The sequence below is a fragment of the Macaca mulatta genome, chromosome 3, assembly GCF_049350105.2.
Source record: "Macaca mulatta isolate MMU2019108-1 chromosome 3, T2T-MMU8v2.0, whole genome shotgun sequence".
NCBI classification, from domain to species: Eukaryota; Metazoa; Chordata; class Mammalia; order Primates; family Cercopithecidae; genus Macaca; species Macaca mulatta.
In genome coordinates, this window is record NC_133408.1 from 21,567,651 (window position 1) to 21,587,253 (window position 19,603).

The following is a 19,603-nucleotide window of genomic DNA, read 5'->3' on the forward strand; positions in this document are numbered from 1 at the left end:
CTTTGCATTTGCTTGAGGCTGATTAATGAGTAAATATGTAAACTGTGGCTGTTTTAATTAGCCAGGTTAATTAATGTTTACCACATTGGAAGATGAAAAGGCATGTATAAATGCTCTATAATGTGAATCATGTTTTAATTTGTTGTTGAAGTTTATAGTGTAGCCAAATAAGGATTGCATATGTCACACTTAAAAAGGGAAGTTCATTAATGGATACAAATATACAGTTTGATAGAAGAAGTAAGACCTAGTATTTAATTATCAGCAAGGTGACTAATTTACAGTAATCTATTGTATATTTCAGAATAGCTAGGAGAACCTTATTTGAATGTTTCTAGTGTAAAGAAGACAGGCTGGGCACGGTGGCTTACACCTGTAGTCCCAGCACTTCAGAAGGCCGAGGTTGGAAAATCGCTTGATCCCAGGAATTCAAGACTAGCCAGAGCATCATAGTAAGACCTCGTCTCTACAAAACAAATATTTAAAAATTAGCCAGGTGTGATGGTGCCTGCCTGTAATCCCAGCTGCTCTGGAGGCTGAGATGAGAAGACCACTTGAGCCCAGGAGTTCGAGGTTCAAGTGAGCCATGATCACACTACTGCACTCCAGCCTGAGTGACAGAGAGAGACCCTGTCTCAAAGAAAAAAGAAAAGAAAAACATATAAGTGATGGATATCCCATTATACTGATTTGCTCTTTCTAAATTATATGAATATATTGTTTTCCCATATAATCTAAAAATAGGCACATAATATTTAATATCTTTAATCATTTAATATCATTATTGATACATAATATATTTAATCATTTAATATTATTGATACATAATATCAATACAAAATACAATCAATACAAAATATCAACACAATTATTGATACATAATATCAATACAAAAATTTAAAAATGTAGAAAACGATGTTGGAGCACTATGGTAATTAACATAGAGGCTCTGACTTTTGAGGTACATTAATTACCTGTTACTGAAGTTGAACATGCTTTAACATTGTATGTTTAGAAAAGGTAGTTACATTTTTTAATCTGATTGTGTAAGAAGGAAAGAGTAGAAATGTTTAAGGCCAAGTCAATAACTATTTAGTATATCATAATTTCAGATGAAATGTGTTTTTTTTTTCTTTTTTAGTTTCAAGCTGAAACATTGTAAGATCTGATAAGGAAAGGCTAACTGTGCTGAGATGAAAATAACATTTGTAAAGTAACTTTCTTAAAGAAAATACATTTCTAGAATTCTGTGTAAATGTTCGACAAAGCCTCAGAAGCCTGGATGAGGTCTTGTGCTGAGACTGGAAAGTGTGGGGATTAGAAAAAGTTTGGAGAGATTGGAGTGAGATCCCCCCATATGAGGCCTGAAGATGTACATCCGTGATTTGTGGTTCTCTAGGTGAATAAAAATGACACCCCCTTCATTTCACTTCACCATTGTCTGCATGGAGGACATATCTAAAATCAAATCAGCAGAAAGGTCGGGTCCGCTTTACTTTTCATCTCCTACACTATTTTCTTTGTTCTCGGGAGGAAAAAATGAAGTTGCATTTTATTATTATCTCATAGATTCTTATACTAAAATGGTTTGATTTAAGACCCATTGCATTTTATTTGGACAAAAAATGCTTTGCTCTCTAGTTCTTAACAATAACACCAGCCTGGTTGTGTTGTGTTAAGCACTGCAATTAGACAAGGTGTGAAAAATACAAAGAATTTCAGCAAGGACATATGATTTTATCATGGGTGGAGCTGTTCATTGTCTAGCACAATTTGATACCAGATAAATCCCCTTTGGGGAATCTAATGTGGATGCTTTTTCCAAAGCACCTGCGAAGTTCCTCTAGTATTGGGAAGGCTTCCATTTTCATTCTGATGCTTCCCTATGGGCTGTTTCAGCATAGAAGTGAGCTCTCGGTCCGTGTTTCCAAAGGCTCCACCCAATGTCCTGAAAGATTGCAACTCAACATGGGTAAATAGAACCTTTCTCCCCCATATTTGCTCTTTTCATACATTAAACTCAGGTCAAGAATTAGAAGTTTGCCCTCCACCCCATTAGCATCTCAGCCCTATCCCAATTACAGCCTCCCCCAAATACCGCCACCAACATGCCCACTGTTTTTCCTTGGGCCACTTCCTGAAATATCTTTCTGGCTTTATCACTCTTGTGGGCATCCTTATCGGCTATGCTTCTGGCCATTTTTTTTTTTTTTGGAGACGGAGTCTCACGCTGTTGCCCAGGCTGGAGTGCAGTGGCGCGATCTCGGCTCACTGCAAGCTCCGCCTCCCGGGTTCCCGCCATTCTCCTGCCTCAGCCTCCCGAGTAGCTGGGACTACAGGCGCCCGCCGCGATCTCGGCTCACTGCAAGCTCCGCCTCCCGGGTTCCCGCCATTCTCCTGCCTCAGCCTCCCGAGTAGCTGGGACTACAGGCGCCCGCCACCGCGCCCGGCTAATTTTTTGTATTTTTAGTAGAGACGGGGTTTCACCGTGGTCTCGATCTCCTGACCTTGTGATCCGCCCGCCTCGGCCTCCCAAAGTGCTGGGATTACAGGCTTGAGCCACCGCGTCCGGCCTGCTTCTGGCCATTTTTTTACTGCTGGCTCGTCTGGTTAGTCTTTTATAATCTCCAGGCTTCTCCTCCATCCTTTCTTCACAGTTGACCTGTTAATGAAGCACAGGTCACTTGACCCGTAGAATTCCCATAGGTTGGGATTTTACTAATTGTATAGTCATGGTATAGGCCAGTGTATTCCTCTGCCCTCTGGATCCCACGAACTGAAAGCCTCTTGGCTAAGCTGCTTCCCTTTTCACTTCCCTTGTATCCCAGCAGCCAGAAGAGTCACGGAGCCTGGGCAGCTCATCCTCTGTGCCTTGGTACATGCACTTGCATCTGCCAGGACAGTGCTCTCTTTCCCTTGGGCCCCACTGTAATATCACTAGTCACATCCCTAAAGCCCAGGCTTGTTTGCTATTCTGTCTGTTTCCCTACCGTAACACTTGTATGGTAATTATTCTTATGCCCATCTTTTCCTCTGAACCATGAGCCCGTTAAGTGAAAAGACATTGACGAAGTTATTTCTAGCGCTCGCCTGGAAAAAGGAAGGAAGGCAGGGAGGGAGGGGCTCACTAGTTTATGATAAAGTGGTTTGATTTTCTTGGTTGCAGATTATTTCTTTTAAAGTGACTCTTCAGCTTCTCTCACTCCTGTGCATCGTGAATGCTCTCCTGAGGACAGACACTTTCCATTCATTTCCAAGCTCCCCATGTGAAGTGCTTTCTGTTGCCAGGCTTGGTTTCCCCACATGTTTTTTTGTTGTTGTTGTTTTGTTTTGTTTTGGAGACGCAGTCTTAGCTCTGTCGCCCAGGCTGGAGTGCAGTGGCGCCATCTCGGCTCCCTGCAAATTCCGCTTCCCGGGTTCACGCCATTCTCCTGCCTCAGCCTCCAGAGTAGCTGGGACTACAGGCGCCCGCCACCATGCCCGGCTAATTTTTTTGTATTTTTAGTAGAGACAGGGTTTCATCGTGTTCGCTAGGATGATCTTGAACTCCTGACCTTGTGATCTGCCTGCCTCGGTCTCCCAAAGTGCTGGGATTACAGGCGTGAACATTGTTAAAGAAGCATGTGAATAAGCTAAAGCAGAAGAGAAAGAACCATTGCTATATCTAGAATTTTTCCCCAGAAAGCAAGTTTTGTGTTAAAGAAAACACAGTAGGCCACTATGCAGAAGTGCATGGAGGGTTTGTGTGCTTTTTTTAATCTGCATAAATATACACTTCAAATGAGCTATCATATATAAAAGAATGATATGCTGTGTGTGGGAAAAGGTGCCAATCCTGTGTTGTGATTTTATATATATATATATAATTTGTGCTAATCTTATACACTTGCCTGATCCCGTTATAATTATCTGCATAAGGCTTTTTAGGCTCTTTGAATGAAATTAACTATGTATGGATGTTGAAAATCATCCTTTCTACCATGAGCTCATCAGACTTGCTAACCAATTCTTTGCATCCTTTGAAGTATAAAATTCCATCAATTCAGCACGTATCAACATGAATCAATTAAAATGCACTTTCTTCACGGCATGGCAGTTTTTGCTGGCTGCCGGGAGGGGCACTGTTTCCCATTTAATTCATTTGCTTTGGCCCACCCCAGGATCTCTCTTACCCCAGTCATACAGACCTCTCTCATGAGCTTGAGAGAGGTGACTGGTCACACAGGACACAGCTTTAGGGACAGTGCTCACTGAAACTACAAAATGAGTGCTGCTTTTAGAGTTGTACCCACAGCCTGCACGGCTGTTATGGCAGTGCTGTGGGCATGTCTTGCTAAGGCCCATACTCCTCCGTCGCTTGTTTTGTCGGAAAGTTCAAGTTGAAGCTGAAATTCAGTCCAGCACGCAGCTGGACAAGCCATGTGTCCTATATGTGACTCGCTCCCCAGAGAAAGCAAAATGTGGGACTAGTAAGGGCTTGGTTTTATCAGAAGTAAAGGAGCGGTTTACATCTCTTCTTGCTCTCTCTTAAGAGAGAGGGTTCAGAGCTCCAGTAGAGAAAATGGGACACTGTGGATTAACTTTCAGAAAACCCCAAAACCAGCACTGAAGGCTCCAGGCGATTGTGCCTTTAGATTTCATATAGGCACCAGAATGAATTTTGCCTTTATAAAAATGCACACAAGAGTATGAAAACTGATATTTGAGGAATTTTTTTTCTCACTGTACTTTCTTGTCCTCACTGAAAGCATTAGTTTTAAAAAATGAAATGTGATACTGTGGTAAACGGAGCAAACCTCACATTTCATTTTTTCCAATTCATTCTACATCTAAGAACTTACTTAGAAGGAGAAACAAACAAACTATACCCAGGAAAAGGAATGAAACTGGATAATTCGTTCTCATGATTCCTCTGTGTCCTCAAGCCTAATTATCGTCATTCCAAGGACTCTCCGTGTGTCTCAATTACTTTGAAAAATTTACTCTCATTAAGCAGTCATAAAAATTATGCAGTAAAGTGATGATAAGGAAGAGATGAAATAATGCGGTAAAGAATAAAACCATTTAAAAAAAAACACTACTTGATTATTTCTGCTGGTAGAATTGCAAATGAATTATTCTTATTTCTTTTTTCTACATTTTTGGCACTGAATTTATGTTACTCTTATAATTAGTAAAAACTGATTTTTTTAAAATAAAAGAAGACTCACAGTGAAGTCATGACATATGCTGCAGAGGTTGGGCTGTTGAAGTCAGATTTGAAGAGAGAATTTCACGTAACAATCACCTTGAAATTTCTTCAGGTCAGCCATCAAAAGCACACATCTCTCAACCAGCCAGACAGCCAGCTTTTCCTCCAGCATGTGAAGAGATAGCTGTTTCTTGGGTTAAAGACCATGTGAAATAATTGACTTAAGTTTAAAAGATATGAGGCATTGGGCCGGGGGCGGTGGCTCATGCTTGTAAGCCCAGCACTTTGGGAGGCCAAGGCGGGTGGATCATGAGGTCAGAAGATGGAGACCATCCCGGCCAACATAGTGAAACCCTGTCTCTACTAAAAATACAAAAATTAGCCAGGCATGGTGATGCGTGCCTGTAGTCCCAGCTACTTAGGAGCCTGAGGCAGGAGAATGCCGTGAACCCAGGAGGCAGAGGTTGCAATGAGCTGAGATTGCACTTCTGCAGTCCAACCTGGTGACAGAGCAAGACTCTGTCTCTAATTAAAAAAAAAAAAAAGATATGAGGCATCAAAATCACATTCATTTTTATTTTTGTTTGTAAAAGACATACAGTTTGTATCACATTAATGGGCATATGATGTAATTTCACTATAAATCGAACCAGAGGAAAACATCCAAATATGTATAAATTAAAGCTGACAATGCCTACAGTACTAAACTTTTTGTTTTAGTATAATTGGAGACTTAGAGAAAAGTTTTAAAAATAAATTTAAAAAAAAATTTTTTTTTTTTTTTTTGAGACGGAGTCTCGCTCTGTCGCCCAGGCTGGAGTGCAGTGGCACAATCTCGGCTCACTGCAAGCTCTGCCTTCTGAGTTTACGCCATTCTCCTGCCTCAGCCTCCCGAGTAGCTGGGAGTACAGGTGCCCGCCACCTCGCCCGGCTAGTTTTTTGTATTTCTTAGTAGAGGCGGGGTTTCACCGTGTTAGCCAGGATGGTCTCGATCTCCTGACCTGGTGATCCGTCCATCTCGGCCTCCCAAAGTGCTGGGATTACAGGCTTCAGCCACCGTGCCCAGCCATAAATTAAAAATGTTTAAAAGGAAGTTGCAGACATAATGGCCCCTTACACCTAAATACTTCACTGTATGTTTCCTCAAAACAAGGAGGGGTGTGTGTGTGTGTGTGTGTGTGTGTGTGTGTGTGTGTGTGTGTTAATCTTAATAGCATCGTTCAGAGATTATTTCTATAGTATGTAAACTTGTTTTTTAGTCTGTACTTTAAGTTCCTGACAACCCAGGCAGGACCAAGACTCCCTAATGTAGTTGGAAATCATATCAGTACATTGGCACAAGTTCTACAGATAAACGGGAAAAAGGGTGCCCACAATCTGCTTTTAGATGCCAGGGAGCCTGGCTGGTCTTTATCTTCATTACTGACTGATGCCACTGGTAGATCTAAGTTCTTTGATTTATGATGTTTGAAAGCCAAAAGGAAATGTGTTCTAAATGAAAAGGGACTCCTTCTGTACCCTCAGTCTAAGCTAGACAAGTGATATTTCAGGAAAACGTCCCTAGCAATAAGGAATATTTTCACAAGTGATGTGGAGCTTTGTTTGTGTCCCTTCCACGGACAGTTTGTTACCATAAGGGGACAAAGCATGCTTCATTTAAAAATGTGTGGCCAGGAAACTTACTTTAAACAAAAATAAACCCAGATTTAGACATGTAGTCTGAGTTTGAACTCTGGGAGATTTTCAAGGTTGATAGTGTAGCTAAAAATAACTTACCTGATTTTCTGGAGGTCAAGATAAAAACTGGATTTGTGGTACAGCATTTACTTTGTGATAATGTGTGTATAAATTTTTCCCCAAGTTGGGAAATGTGGCCACGTCATACAGGGTTGTATCACTCTTGACCATTGAAGTGCTCAGGTCACTACACTGCATCGTGAATGCAGATGGATATTTGGGTTGATTGAGTCAGCAGAATAAATATACTGTTCAAGCCTTTAAATAGCTCAAAATTAAAAGGAGTCTAAATTATTTCAAAAAAAAATTCTGGCCATTCACGTAGCCGTCGTGTCCATCCTGAGAAAGGGAGACGTAAGGAATTGGGAGAATGTTCTAGGGGGAAAGTGCTATTGAGAATGGGCTGTCCGAACAGAGTGACAGGCAGGCCTCACTTGGCTAGAAGAGGGAGCTTTTCAGCCCTTCTCTGCCATCAGGAACATCCGTGACCTTGGACTGCTGCTTTAATCTCTTTTACCTTGGGTTCTTTATATGAAAGAGAAAAAAAAAGATACCGTCAAGTTCATTCCTTTTGAAACCTATCAAAAATTTGAAATGTTCATACATTTCAAAGTTGAAAAAGAGGGTGCTTGTGATGATAGATGGGTTTATGCTTCCTTTTTTTGTTTTGTTTTGTTTTTTGTTTTGCTTTGTTTTTTTTAGACGGAGTCTCTGTCGTGCAGTGGCGCGATCTCGGCTCACTGCAAGCTCCGCCTCCCGGGTTCACGCCATTCTCCTGTCTCAGCCTCCCGAGTAGCTGGGACTACAGGTGCCCGCCACCATGCCCGGCTAATTTTTTTTGTATTTTTATTAGAGACAGGGTTTCACCATGTTAGCCAGAATGGTCTTGATCCACTGACCTCGTGATCCACCCACCTCGGCCTCCCAAAGTGCTGGGATTTCAGGCGTGATACCCTTCTTTAATATTAGTTTCTAATCCAAGTTATATAGCCATGTGCTGTATAAAATGGAACTTTCCATGGAACAGTGAGAAGGTTGCATTAGGAATTGGGATACTTGGGTTCAGATTTCAGTTCTGCCACTTGTTAGTTTTTTGTTTTTGTTTTTGTTTTTTGTTTTGAGACGGAGTCTCGCTGTGCCACCCAGGCTGGAGTGCAGTGGCGCGATCTCGGCTCACTGCAAGCTCCGCCTCCCGGGTTCCCGCCATTCTCCCGCCTCAGCCTCCGAGTAGCTATTTTTTTGTATTTGTAGTAGAGACGGGGTTTCACCGTGTTAGCCAGGATGGTCTCGATCTCCTGACCTCGTGATCCACCCGCCTCGGCCTCCCGAAGTGCTGGGATTACAGGCTTGAGCCACCGCGCCCGGCCCACTTGTTAGTTTTAAGTGTACTTCTCAGGATGTATGTCAGTTTGTTCAACCATCAATGGGAGTAGTGATCCCACTAAGGAAGGTTATTGTGGTTATCAAATCAGCAGATAGGTATGAAGAAGCCATGAGTGCAGTTCTCATGGTTATGAAGGTGTCGTAGCTGGCACAGTCCCATCACAGTATGGCTCTGGCATCGCAGATGGCTGTAGCATATATGCCAATCAAAACATCCCTACCATCCTTAACGATCACGTGGGTTCTCCCCCAAATCAGCTGCTCCACTGACCTACAAGTAAGTCCATGCTTTTTAAGCATATTTACTCACTAGTGAAGGCCCGTCTGCTAAAAGTGTCTTCAGTAGGGGAGAGCTGCTCTTTTCTGGGAAACCCAGCAATGAAGTTTGTCCTATGATGCCTTCTACACTTACTGACCTGTTTCCTGAAAGCTTCCCATAACACATGGTCCAGGGAAAAAGGAAGTCCTTGACCAGTCTTTCCTGTGGCTTTCTGGTTCAGAAATGTGACCCTGATGATAAGAAACTTCAAGGCATGACTCTGGGCTCTCAGAACTTGACTTTTAAGGTGTTTTGGCAATATTCCCCTGGCAATATTGTTTCTTGGCCCACACTCATCTCATGCCTTGTTTTGTTTGCTTTGTTTTTGAGACTTTTTTTTTGTTTGTTTGGTTTTGGTTTTGGTTTTTGAGACCAAGCCTCGCTCTGTTGCACAGGATGGTGTGCACTTGGTGCAGTCATGGCTCACTGCAGCTTCCACCTCCCGGGTTCAAGCAATTCTCCTGCTTCAGCCTCCCAAATAACGGGGATTACAGGCACACACCACCATGCCTGGCTAATTTCTGTATTTTTTTAGTACAGACGGGGTTTCACCAGGTTGGCCAGGCTGGTCTTGAACTCCTGACCTCAAATGATCCACCCACCTTGGCCTTCCAAAGTGCTGGGATTACAGGCGTGAGCCACCGCGCCCAGCCATTATGCTTGTTTTTCTTTCATGAAGGGATAACCAAAGCTGTTGTGTGGTGGTGTCTTGGTACAGCTGGTGGCTGTGGTCAGTGTGGTGGAGGGTAGATGGTCACATGCATGAGAGTCACCTGGGGATCACATTAACATGCAGATTCTGATTCCCTGGATCTGGGTGGGACCTGAGGTTCCGCATGTCTAACAAACTCCCAGAGAACACCCATGTAGCAAGAGTATGGACAAAAGGATTCAAAGCGAAGGAACTGTAAAAACCACGGAACCAGCCTCCCACGATTTTGCGGATGAGGAATCCGAGCCTTGAGGAGTTTCAGAGGCCATGGAGAGATTAAATATAATAAACAGCATAGCAGTTGTATGTTGAGCCAAGAATCAGACATGCACAGAACTGCTGATTGGAAAATGAAATCTGATCTCATAGTCCTGGTGTGGGCAAAATGCCTAGCTAGAGTGGGTGACCGCTGATTTTTAGTGGAGCTTCTTGATAGGGAAAATTAGCCCATCCTATTTACAGATACTTCCAATGCAGCTGTGTCAGGGGAGAGAGAAAAAGGGACATGGAGGAGCGTGTGGGGGTGTGATCTTCAGTCCTTTCAGGCAGGCACATGAGTAAATTTTTATTTAAAAGATAAGAATTGGTCATATGTGAATCTCCTGTTAGATAAGATTAACAACAAATTTCCATTTTGGGAACCAAAAGAATCAGAAAATAAGAAAAACAGTAATAGCAGTGGAGGTTCGATCCTAGCCAGAAGAAAAACCAGCAAGCCTAGGGACTTCATATTCTCACTGGTGTCCAAATCAGAGTTTTTTTGTTTTTGTTTTTGTTTTTGTTTTTTCTATTTTTTTACTTTTAAGTTCTGGGATACATGTGCTGAACGTGCAGGTTTGTTACATAGGTATACATGTGCCTTGGTGGTTTGCTGAACCCATCCACCCATCATCCGGGTTTTAAGCCCCACATGCATTAGGTATTTGTCCTAATGCTCTCCCTCCCTTTCCCCCCAACTCCCCAACAGGCCCTGGTGTGTGACGTTCCCCTCCCTGTGTCCACGTGTTCTCATTGTTCCGCTTCCACTTATGAGTGAGAACATGGAATGTTTGGTTTTCTGTTCCTGTGTTAGTTTGCTGAGGATGATGGTTTCCAACTTCATCCATGTCCCTGCAAAGGACATGAACTCATCCTTTTTATGGCTGCATAGTATTCCATGGTGTATATGTGCCACATTTTCTTTATCCAGTCGATCATTGATGGGCATTTGGGTTGGTTCCAAGTCTTTGCTATTGTAAATAGTGCTACAGTAATCATATGTGTGGATGTGTCTTTATTGTAGAATGATTTCTAATCCTTTGGGTATATACCCAGTAATGGGATTGCTGGGTCAAATGGTATTTTTAGTTCTGTATCCTTGCAGAATCACCTCACTGTCTTCCACAATGATTGAGCTAACACTCACACCAACAGTGTTAAAGCATGCCTATTTCTCCGCATCCTCGCCAGCATCTGTTGTTGCCAGACTTTCTAATGATCACCATTCTGACTGGTGTGAGATGGTGTCTCATTGTGGTTTTGATTTGCATTTCTCTAATGACCAATGATGATGAGCTTTTTTTTCATGTTTGTTGGCCATATACGTGTCTTGTTTTCAGAAGTGTCTGTTCATATCCTTTGCCCACTTTTTGACGGGGTTATTTTTCTTTTTTTTCTGGTAAATTTGTTTAAGTTCCTTGTAGATTCTGGATATTAGACCTTTGTCAGATGGATAGATTCAAATCAGAGCTTTAACAGCCGAACTTTACAGGGAAAAGGCTAAGGTGGCATCTCCTTTATATGAAGAAAATGTTCTTCTCCAACCCAAATGTGTTCAATGTATGGAAGAGGCTGTTCAGTTATTATAACTGACACTTGTAAAAGATAACTGATTGATTTAATGCCTATACATTTTATTTTCTTTAAACCTAACGTGTGACCATTACATTTTTAGAAGGCATTTTGCTAGTGGATTAATAACTAAAAGAATATTAGATGAATTCATCTGCTTCCTATTCAGTGATTGTTTTATTTATGAGGCTATTTTTCTCAAAATGAATGATCATGAATGTCTAAAAAAAACAAAATCTTTAGCTATTTGAAGATGAAATTACTATTATCTTTTGATGCTTTCTTTAAAGTATTTTTAAGTATTTACAATGGTACTAAGTGGTGGGGCTTCTTCCCTCTGTTACTCTAAGTGTCTCTAAGTATGCCTTGTATACACCCTCAAAGCTTTTTTTTTTTTTTTTTTTTTTTTTTTTTGTGAGACAGGGTCTTACTCGGTTACCCAGGCTGGAGTGCAGTGGCACAATCTCAACTCACTGCAACCTCCGCCTCCCAGGTTCAAGCAATTCTCCTGCCTCAGCCTCCCAAGTAGTTGGGATTACAGGCGTCCACCACCACGCCTGGCTAATGTTTTGTATTTTTAGTAGAGACGGGGTTGCACCAGGATAGCCAGGCTGCTCATGAACTCCTGACCTCGTGATCCACCCACCTCGGCCTCCCAAAGTGCTGGGATTACAGACATGAGCCACCATGCCCAGCCGCCTCAAAGCATTTTTTAAAGAGCGCGGTGATGTTGTTCATTGGGTGTTTGGTATTTGAAATTAAATACCTCTGTTATTGATTAAGCCATATTTTAAATATCATCACTAAACTCAGTTAAATATTTCCACTTTTAACTGCAAGGCTCAAATGCTTGGATAGTGTAGAAGATATTTGACTTCAAAGATAACTGCTACAATTTCGGGTCATAACAGAGAGCTTTTAGGGGGGAAAAATAAGTCCTGGGAGGAAAATAAGCAAAGTCTCTTAATATAGCGGTTGGCAAATGTAGATGCTTAAAACCTCTGAAAATCCCCAATACAGACCATCAGAGCACTGTAATTAAGTATTAAATTAATTCGGATAAAAGGATAATCCATCAGGGCCACTAATGTAGTGGAAGTGTGGTTTCGGTGTGATTAGTCTCACCATGGAAGTCAAAGTCCCACTCAGAATGAACAATGAAAGAATCATATTTGTCTCTGGGTATTTTGTCATAGGCTCAGTTGCCCAGTGCCAGTGTGTTAGCAACTGGTAAAATCCTGAGCCCTTAGTCGTGTCTGCAGGTAGCTGGCTGCCTTAGACATTTTATGATGACGAAATTGAATTCTACTTCTGATAATGGTAATCCATCATGTCTGCCTCTTTTTTTTTAATCTTAAAACTGCACTGACAGCCAGGCACTGTGGCTCCCACCTCATCCCAGCACTTTGGGAGGCCGAGGCGGGCAGATCGCCTGAGGTCAGGAGTTCAAGACCAGCCTGGCCAACATGGAGAAACCCTGTCTCTACTGAAAATACAAAAACTATCCGGGCATGGTGGTGTGTGCCTGTAATCACAGCTACTCAGGGGACTGAGGCAGGAGAGTTACTTGAACCAGGGAGGCAGAGGTTGCAGAGAGCCAAGGTCACGCCACTGAACTCAAGCCTGGGCGACAGAGCAAGACTGCGTCTCTAAATAAATAAATAAATAAAACCACACTGGCATCACTGTTCTAAATGACATAGCCAGGGGTGGTTATTTCTAAATTTTCTGTGTTGAATTAAGATAGACATGTTCCTATTTTGAACAACAACAACAAAAGCTAAGTGTATTTCACTCTGCTAAAAATGTAACTTTTCTTGAGTCTGTCATTCTTTCACTTACATTTTCTGAAAATGAACATAGTAAACCAGGAAAATTAACCACCATGGAGCTCAGCATGCTGGTGGCCAGTTGGAGGAACTTTTCTACCAACAGTGTAACAGAGAAAAGAGAAACCGGGGTACCACAGCGTACCTCAACCTCAGATGCCCTGGCTATTCTGTGAAGTACGAGTGTAAGAGTTCTCTCTGTGATCTTTTGCTACTCTGCCTTTTTACTGCCAAGGGATAAGATGGGTACAGGGCCCTTTCCAGCTGCCCCTGCCTGAGAAATGCCATTTGGTGACCAAAAGCAATAACCATTCCATAGGACTCGCAGTGATTAAGTCAGCTTACGAGTCCACAAGAGTGGAAGAGACTGCTAAAGACACTGGAACAGACACGCTTAATAATGCCTGATTTCTGCAGCTACTTTTGTGATAATACGAGAGGCTGAAATAGATAGGGGCTGAACGTGGGAAGACTGGTGTTTAGAAGCCCAAGACTTGGATTTCAGCACTGGTGCTTACTGGCCATTGGGTCTCAAAGAGATTGGTTCCTTTTTCCCAGCCTCAGTCTCCTTATCCCATCAGAATGACAATGCCTGCCTTGGGAGAGGAGAGTCATATAGGAGAGGGCATTGGAGCTGGGCTCTAAAGAGTTCAAATAACGTAGGTGAGCAGAGATGGGCTTCCGAGATAGCAGGAATAGAAAACAAAAGTGTCAGAATGGGTATACATGGTCTTTCGTGGGAATACCCCAAGATATTTAGCCTGAGAGAGAGGTGTGGTGTAGACAGCTGGGAGCTGTGAGTTTCATGGCTAAATATGGGGTGGGCCCAGACCACACAGGGCCTTCAGCATCTGGCAAAAGAATTGGAATTAATTCAGTAGAAAATGAAGACCTACTGAAACAGAGGGAGCCATTCCTCATTCCTCTCTGTCAGGAAAATATTTGGGGAACCAAAAAATAAAAAGTAGCAGGGAAACCATTGTCTCAGTCGGTTTGTGCTGCTTGAACAATGCCAGAGACTGGGTAATTTGTAAACAATAGAAATACTACAATTCTGGAGGCCGAGAAGGCCAGGTTCAAGAGTGGGCCCGACATCGTGTGCCAGGGGCCTGGTCTCTCTACTTTTAAAATGGCGCCTTGCGGCTGCATCCTCCAAAGGCAGCAAACCCTGTGTTCTCACATGGCAGATGCACAAAAAGAGGCCTGTGCTGGTTTCCTCTAGCGCTTTTAGAAGGCACTAATCCATTCGGGGGTGTGGAACGCTCATGACTTGCTTTCCAGAAGACCCCATCTCTCACTACTACCACAGTGGAGATGAGGTTTCAACACATGACTGGGGGACATTCAGACCATAGCAAGTGTTGGAACCGAACTGTCGATTCCCTCCTGGGCAGGGGTCGCCGCGAAGGATCACCGACACGAGATTCACAGCAGAGAGTTATTTATTACTAGCGCGCTAGGGTCCCAAGCTCTAAGTTGGCCCTGGGACCCCGACTGCTTGTTACAGGCTGTTTATATAGGCAAACACAAGTTCAAACACAGCTTATGGCGCGAAATTCAAACAAAGCTTAAGGCGCAAAATGATTGGGTCTAGCTATGGCCTGAGCAAGGTGTCTTATGCTAATTGGTTAGAGCAGGACCTTATGAGGTTTTTTTCCTGGAGTTGTTGATTCCGGGAACTTCGAGGCAGGGTGGGACCCCCGGAATTGGCAGGGTGGGACCCCATGAGGTTGTTTCCCGGAATTGGCAGGGTGGGACCCTATCAGGGTGGGTCCTTATCGAGGCAGGGTGGGACTCTATCCAGAGCCACCTGGTGTTAATTTTTTTCTATATGAGGCCTAGTTTCTAAGTTTTATGAGGCCTAGTTTCACAAGCAGTGAGGAGACTATTGTAATTATCCAGGCGAAAAGTAATCATACTCCCAGGGGCGGTGCAGGTGGTGTGGAAAAGCAAGCGGGAAGTGGTTGAGAGAATTCAGAAATAGAATGCAAAAGGATTCGTCAGTAGTGTAAGTACCAGACACGAAGAAATACAGGGAGTCCTGGATGGCTCTGAAGGATTCAGGCCTGTGACCGGGAGGGAGAATGAATGGTTCTGCCATGATTAGAAAACAGAAAAGGCGGGTGGGAAAGCCAGGGACCTTGAGTGCAGTTGTGTACCTACCAAGTGCATGGATCAGCAGGGAGCCCTAAGTTGGTATCTCCAGCAAAATGCTGGAAATATACAAATTTGAGTGGGAGGGAGAAGTCAAAGCTGGGGAAATACATTTCAGATTCATCCAAAGGTAGGAGATCTTTATAGTTTCAAGAGTCAATGGGATTTCCAAAGGGAGAAGTGTAGAAAAAGATAGAAAGAGATACAAGAAGAAAATGACAGGGATGAAGAGAGGAGGAAAAAAGAGTGAGAAGAGTTATTCAGAGATGCCACAGGGAAGAAGGTAAGTACTGTGTATGCAAAACAGTAAAAACATTTCCAGATAAAGGACAGGGTAGGCTATAGTAAGTACCACAGGCCCAAGAACAGCATAGCCCCTGGGGGGTCCAAGAGCTTTTTTGCTGGCAAAGGTTATTTCCTCTCAAGATGAATGTGTAAGCACCAATAATTATTAGTATTCCAGAATATCTTCTCTTTAGCATAGTAAGTGCATAACAGTCACAAGCAAAAGATTTATATAAAGGAAATGCTCATTTAATTTATTTAATCGGACATTGGCTAAGTTATCAGCCACTGCCTATGGCTTTGTAAGACATGAAAAAGTTGGAGGAAATGTAATGAGGGCCTTTTATCTGTAAGGGAATAAAACCACATGGTTTTTTAAGTATTTACAATGATAGCTAAGTGGTAAGGCTTCTACCCCCTGTTACTCTAAGTATGCCTCGTATACATCCTCAAAGTCATCATGGGAATCAAGTATTGAATTTTAGAAACGGTGCCACAGTGAATAGGGATATATTATAACTCAGATTAGACTTCAAAAGGACTGATTTGCTTGAGATTTCATCACTTAAAATCTCTTGCAATAAAACTGACTCCATGAAAAGATATTACTCAACATGCTTTAATGCTGTTCCATCACATTATTTTAATGGGCATATTTGAACAGAATTTTAAGTTTTCAGATACATTTTTTGTCGATATAAAAAAGAATTTGAAAGATGATTATAAAATGTTACAAATCAAATTTAAATCCTGATCTTTTCATTTTCTCTAGCAATAAAGCTAACCAGCAATATGTCTGAAATATATACTATGGCAAACTCAACACAGATATGATTGGAAAATGAGACATTTTGGTTAATCAAATATTGTTATTAGTGCGATGCTATCTGTCGGTCTCTAATTTGTAAAAAATCAGAGAAAAACATGGTGAATCTTTGGTGACATAAGACTCACAAATCTTGATATCCTGGGGTCAGTTTTTAAAGCAGTAATTACACATGATACAAGATTATATTCTAAGCTCTTTTTTTCCAGTAAAAAAAGATAAGTCAATGATGTTGCTTAACGTTGATTCTTGTTTAATCAATTTTTAAAGTGGGGGGTAGGCAGGCACTGACAGCATTCTTTGGAAAGGGAAGCAACAGAGGAGAAAGGCAGGACATTTGCCGTCTGCTCACATTGGGAAATGTGGGGAGCCAGGGGTGGTTAAGTCCAGAGAAGGCTGGATGTCCGTCTGCAGGGCTACATCTGGAAGGGCAAGGGAACGGTTTCCTTGTTGCCTCAGGGCATAGATCATGCAGCACAAGAGGAGCATTTAGGAAATGCAGATTTTTTTTTCAAAGCAAAACTGAAAACTATTCAAGAAGGTAGCAAACTGCTGACCCATTAATGCTTTGCTTATCCTTGCAAGTGTGCAAGGCAAGACAGGAGATTCCCCGTTGTCTTTCAGCTTGAATGAAATTGTGCCTCGCTTACTGCCACCACACCAAAGCCTGGTGTTTATTCCTGTGCGATCATTGTATACTGGGGACGTCTAACTGTGTCAGGAGGAAATGGCAACGGAGCTCCTGTGGCCTTTCACCTCTAGGGGTGCCACGCTGCAGCACACTGGCCCGCTACCATGCTCCTGACGCCAGTCCTGCCAGCAGCTCTTGTGAGCTGTGACTTTGCATAAGTAGCTTGAATGCCATGTGCCTCGGTAATTGTCCTTATTTCACTATCTATCTGTTCTTTTGGAAGGTGGCATTCTAGGTCATTACGTCATAAACACAAGTTGAACTTTGTGCTTCCATTCCAGAGGAAACAATATACCTCATAGTTAAAAAGCATTTCTAAAAAAATTCCTACCAAAAGTCATCGCTTAAGAACTTAGTCTCCTAGTGCCTCCACTTCCTCATTTGTTGCTCCTCTGTTGCTTCCCTTTCCAAAGAATGCTGTCAGTGCCTGCCTACCCCCCACTTTAAAAATGGATTAAACAAGAATCAACTTTACAGAATATCATTGACTTATCTTTTTTTACTGGAAAAAAAGAGCTTAGAATATAATCTTGTATCTTGTGTAATTACTGCTTTAAAAACTGACCCCAGGATATCAAGATTTGTGAGTCTTCACTTATGTTACCAAAGATTCACCAAAGATGTAAAAGGGAGATGATAATGGTACCTATGCCATGGCTGTAAACGAGGTCATGCCTGTGGAAGCAGTTGAAGTCATGCCTGGCAGAAGTGAATGGTGGCTGCTGCTGCTGCTGCTGTTGTGATTGTTGTTACTCACCAAAGAGATGGTTTTGTTTGGTTTAGATGAGCTGCTTCAGAAAGAGCAAAACTATTCAGATGACGTCTTGGCCAACATGATTAGTGAACCAAGGATCAGTTACGGAAACGATGCTCTCATGCCGTCTTTGACCGAAACGAAAACTACCGTGGAGCTTCTTCCCGTGAATGGAGAGTTCAGCCTGGACGATCTCCAGCCGTGGCATTCTTTCGGGGCTGACTCTGTGCCAGCCAACACAGAAAACGAAGGTAAGAGTCCCCTGAACCAGCAAGGGCGTTCCGGCAGGTATATGTAGACATACATACATGTGTGTAGGAGGGAGAGAGAGATTTATCTTTTGTATGTTCTTGAGTGGTGAATTTTTTTGATGTAATAATAAATATTTTCCTTTCAATTTTACTTTAAAAAGTAACTATTAGGAGTTACTATGTCATTAAAATAATATTTTATCTGTGTAAATTATTCTTTATATTTTTTATGCTGCAAAGCAAGTAAACTGCCAATTGTTGGAAAAGATAACAACCCCACTGTATAGGTGGCAAAACAGAATGGTAATGATTTACATAACATTTGCAAGTAAAGGACCTCTTGTTTCCCAAATGTCCAGATTTATATTCTAGGGAATATTATCCTTCGAGTGAACACTCCTGGACAAAGGGGAGCCACAGTGTATTATTCAAGAGGCAGTTCTTCACATGGAACATGTGTGGCAATAACATTCTTCTAATTTTTCTTTTCCCGTTCTTCTTCTTAATATAAAATAATACAGTGTATAACAATAAAAGCATATACATAAAGAGCATGTACTGTATGTCATATACCATTTTTATGACTTTTTCAGATGAGGAAGTGGAGGCACTAGGAGACTAAATTCTTAAGCGATGACTTTTGGTAGGAATTTTTTTAGAAATGTTTTTTAACTATGAGGTATATTGTTTCCTCTGGAGTGGAAGCACAAAATTCAACTTGTGTTTATGACATAATGACCTAGAATGCCACCTTCCAAAAGAACAGATAGATAGTGAAATAAGGACAATTACAATTTATCCACAGAGAGGAGGTTTGACAGGGCCTGCGGAGATGGAGATTTGACAGGCACCAAAGTAGTCTTCATTGGCTACTTACTTGTACATGAAATTTCAGATTGAATTAAACGCTAAAGGCAAAGATAGAGAACTGCATATAAATAAAATTTAATTTTGCTTAAGACTTAATTTGTGTTTAGAAAATTAAATTCAAGGCAGCTGCCAAAATTAAGGAGCACATTGCTCTAAATGTTTTTTCCTTTGGTATCTCAAAGAAGTAATATTCTTCTCTATCAACAAATTTGAGCAGTAGATGGCATCGTTTTTCACAGGGATTTCTTAGCAGAAATATCTGTTCAAGCGAGAGCATCTTTCAGCTTCTTTTCTTTTTTATTCATGTTCAGAAGTATAAAATTACACACAAACACCTTGATTTCTAGATACAAATAACATGTTTTTTAAGAACACAGCATTTTACCTGATTTTCTTTATTAAGGTAGCAAATGTTGATGGAGATTTCATATTTATAATATACCTTATAGGCCGGGCGTGGTGGCTGACGCCTGTAATCCCAGCACTTTGGGAAGCTAAGGCGGGTGGACCACAAGGTCGGGAAATCGAGACCATCCTGGCTAACATGGTGAAACCCCATCTCTACTAAAAATACAAAAAAAAAAAAAAACATTAGCCAGTCGTGGTGACGGGCGCCTGTAGTCCCAACTAGTCGGGAGGCTGAGGCAGGAGAATGGCGTGAACCCAGGAGGCGGAGCTTACAGTGAGCTGAGATCGCGCCCACTGCAGTCCAGCCTGGGCGACAGAGCAAGACTCTGTCTCAAAAAGTAAATAAATAAATACATACATACA

General features: G+C 42.0%; 1 protein-coding gene across 12 annotated transcripts in view; it reads left to right on the top strand.

Annotated features, from left to right (window-relative positions):
* Positions 1 to 19,603, top strand: part of APP (amyloid beta precursor protein) — a 286,555-nt gene that overhangs the window by 241,287 nt on the left and 25,665 nt on the right. For all 12 annotated transcript variants that reach the window (XM_015133068.3, XM_015133069.3, XM_015133070.3 and 9 more), the window contains one exon: positions 17,741 to 17,962. In XM_015133068.3, coding sequence (XP_014988554.1) covers positions 17,741 to 17,962 — 222 coding nt within the window. The remainder of the gene's footprint in view (positions 1 to 17,740; positions 17,963 to 19,603) is intronic.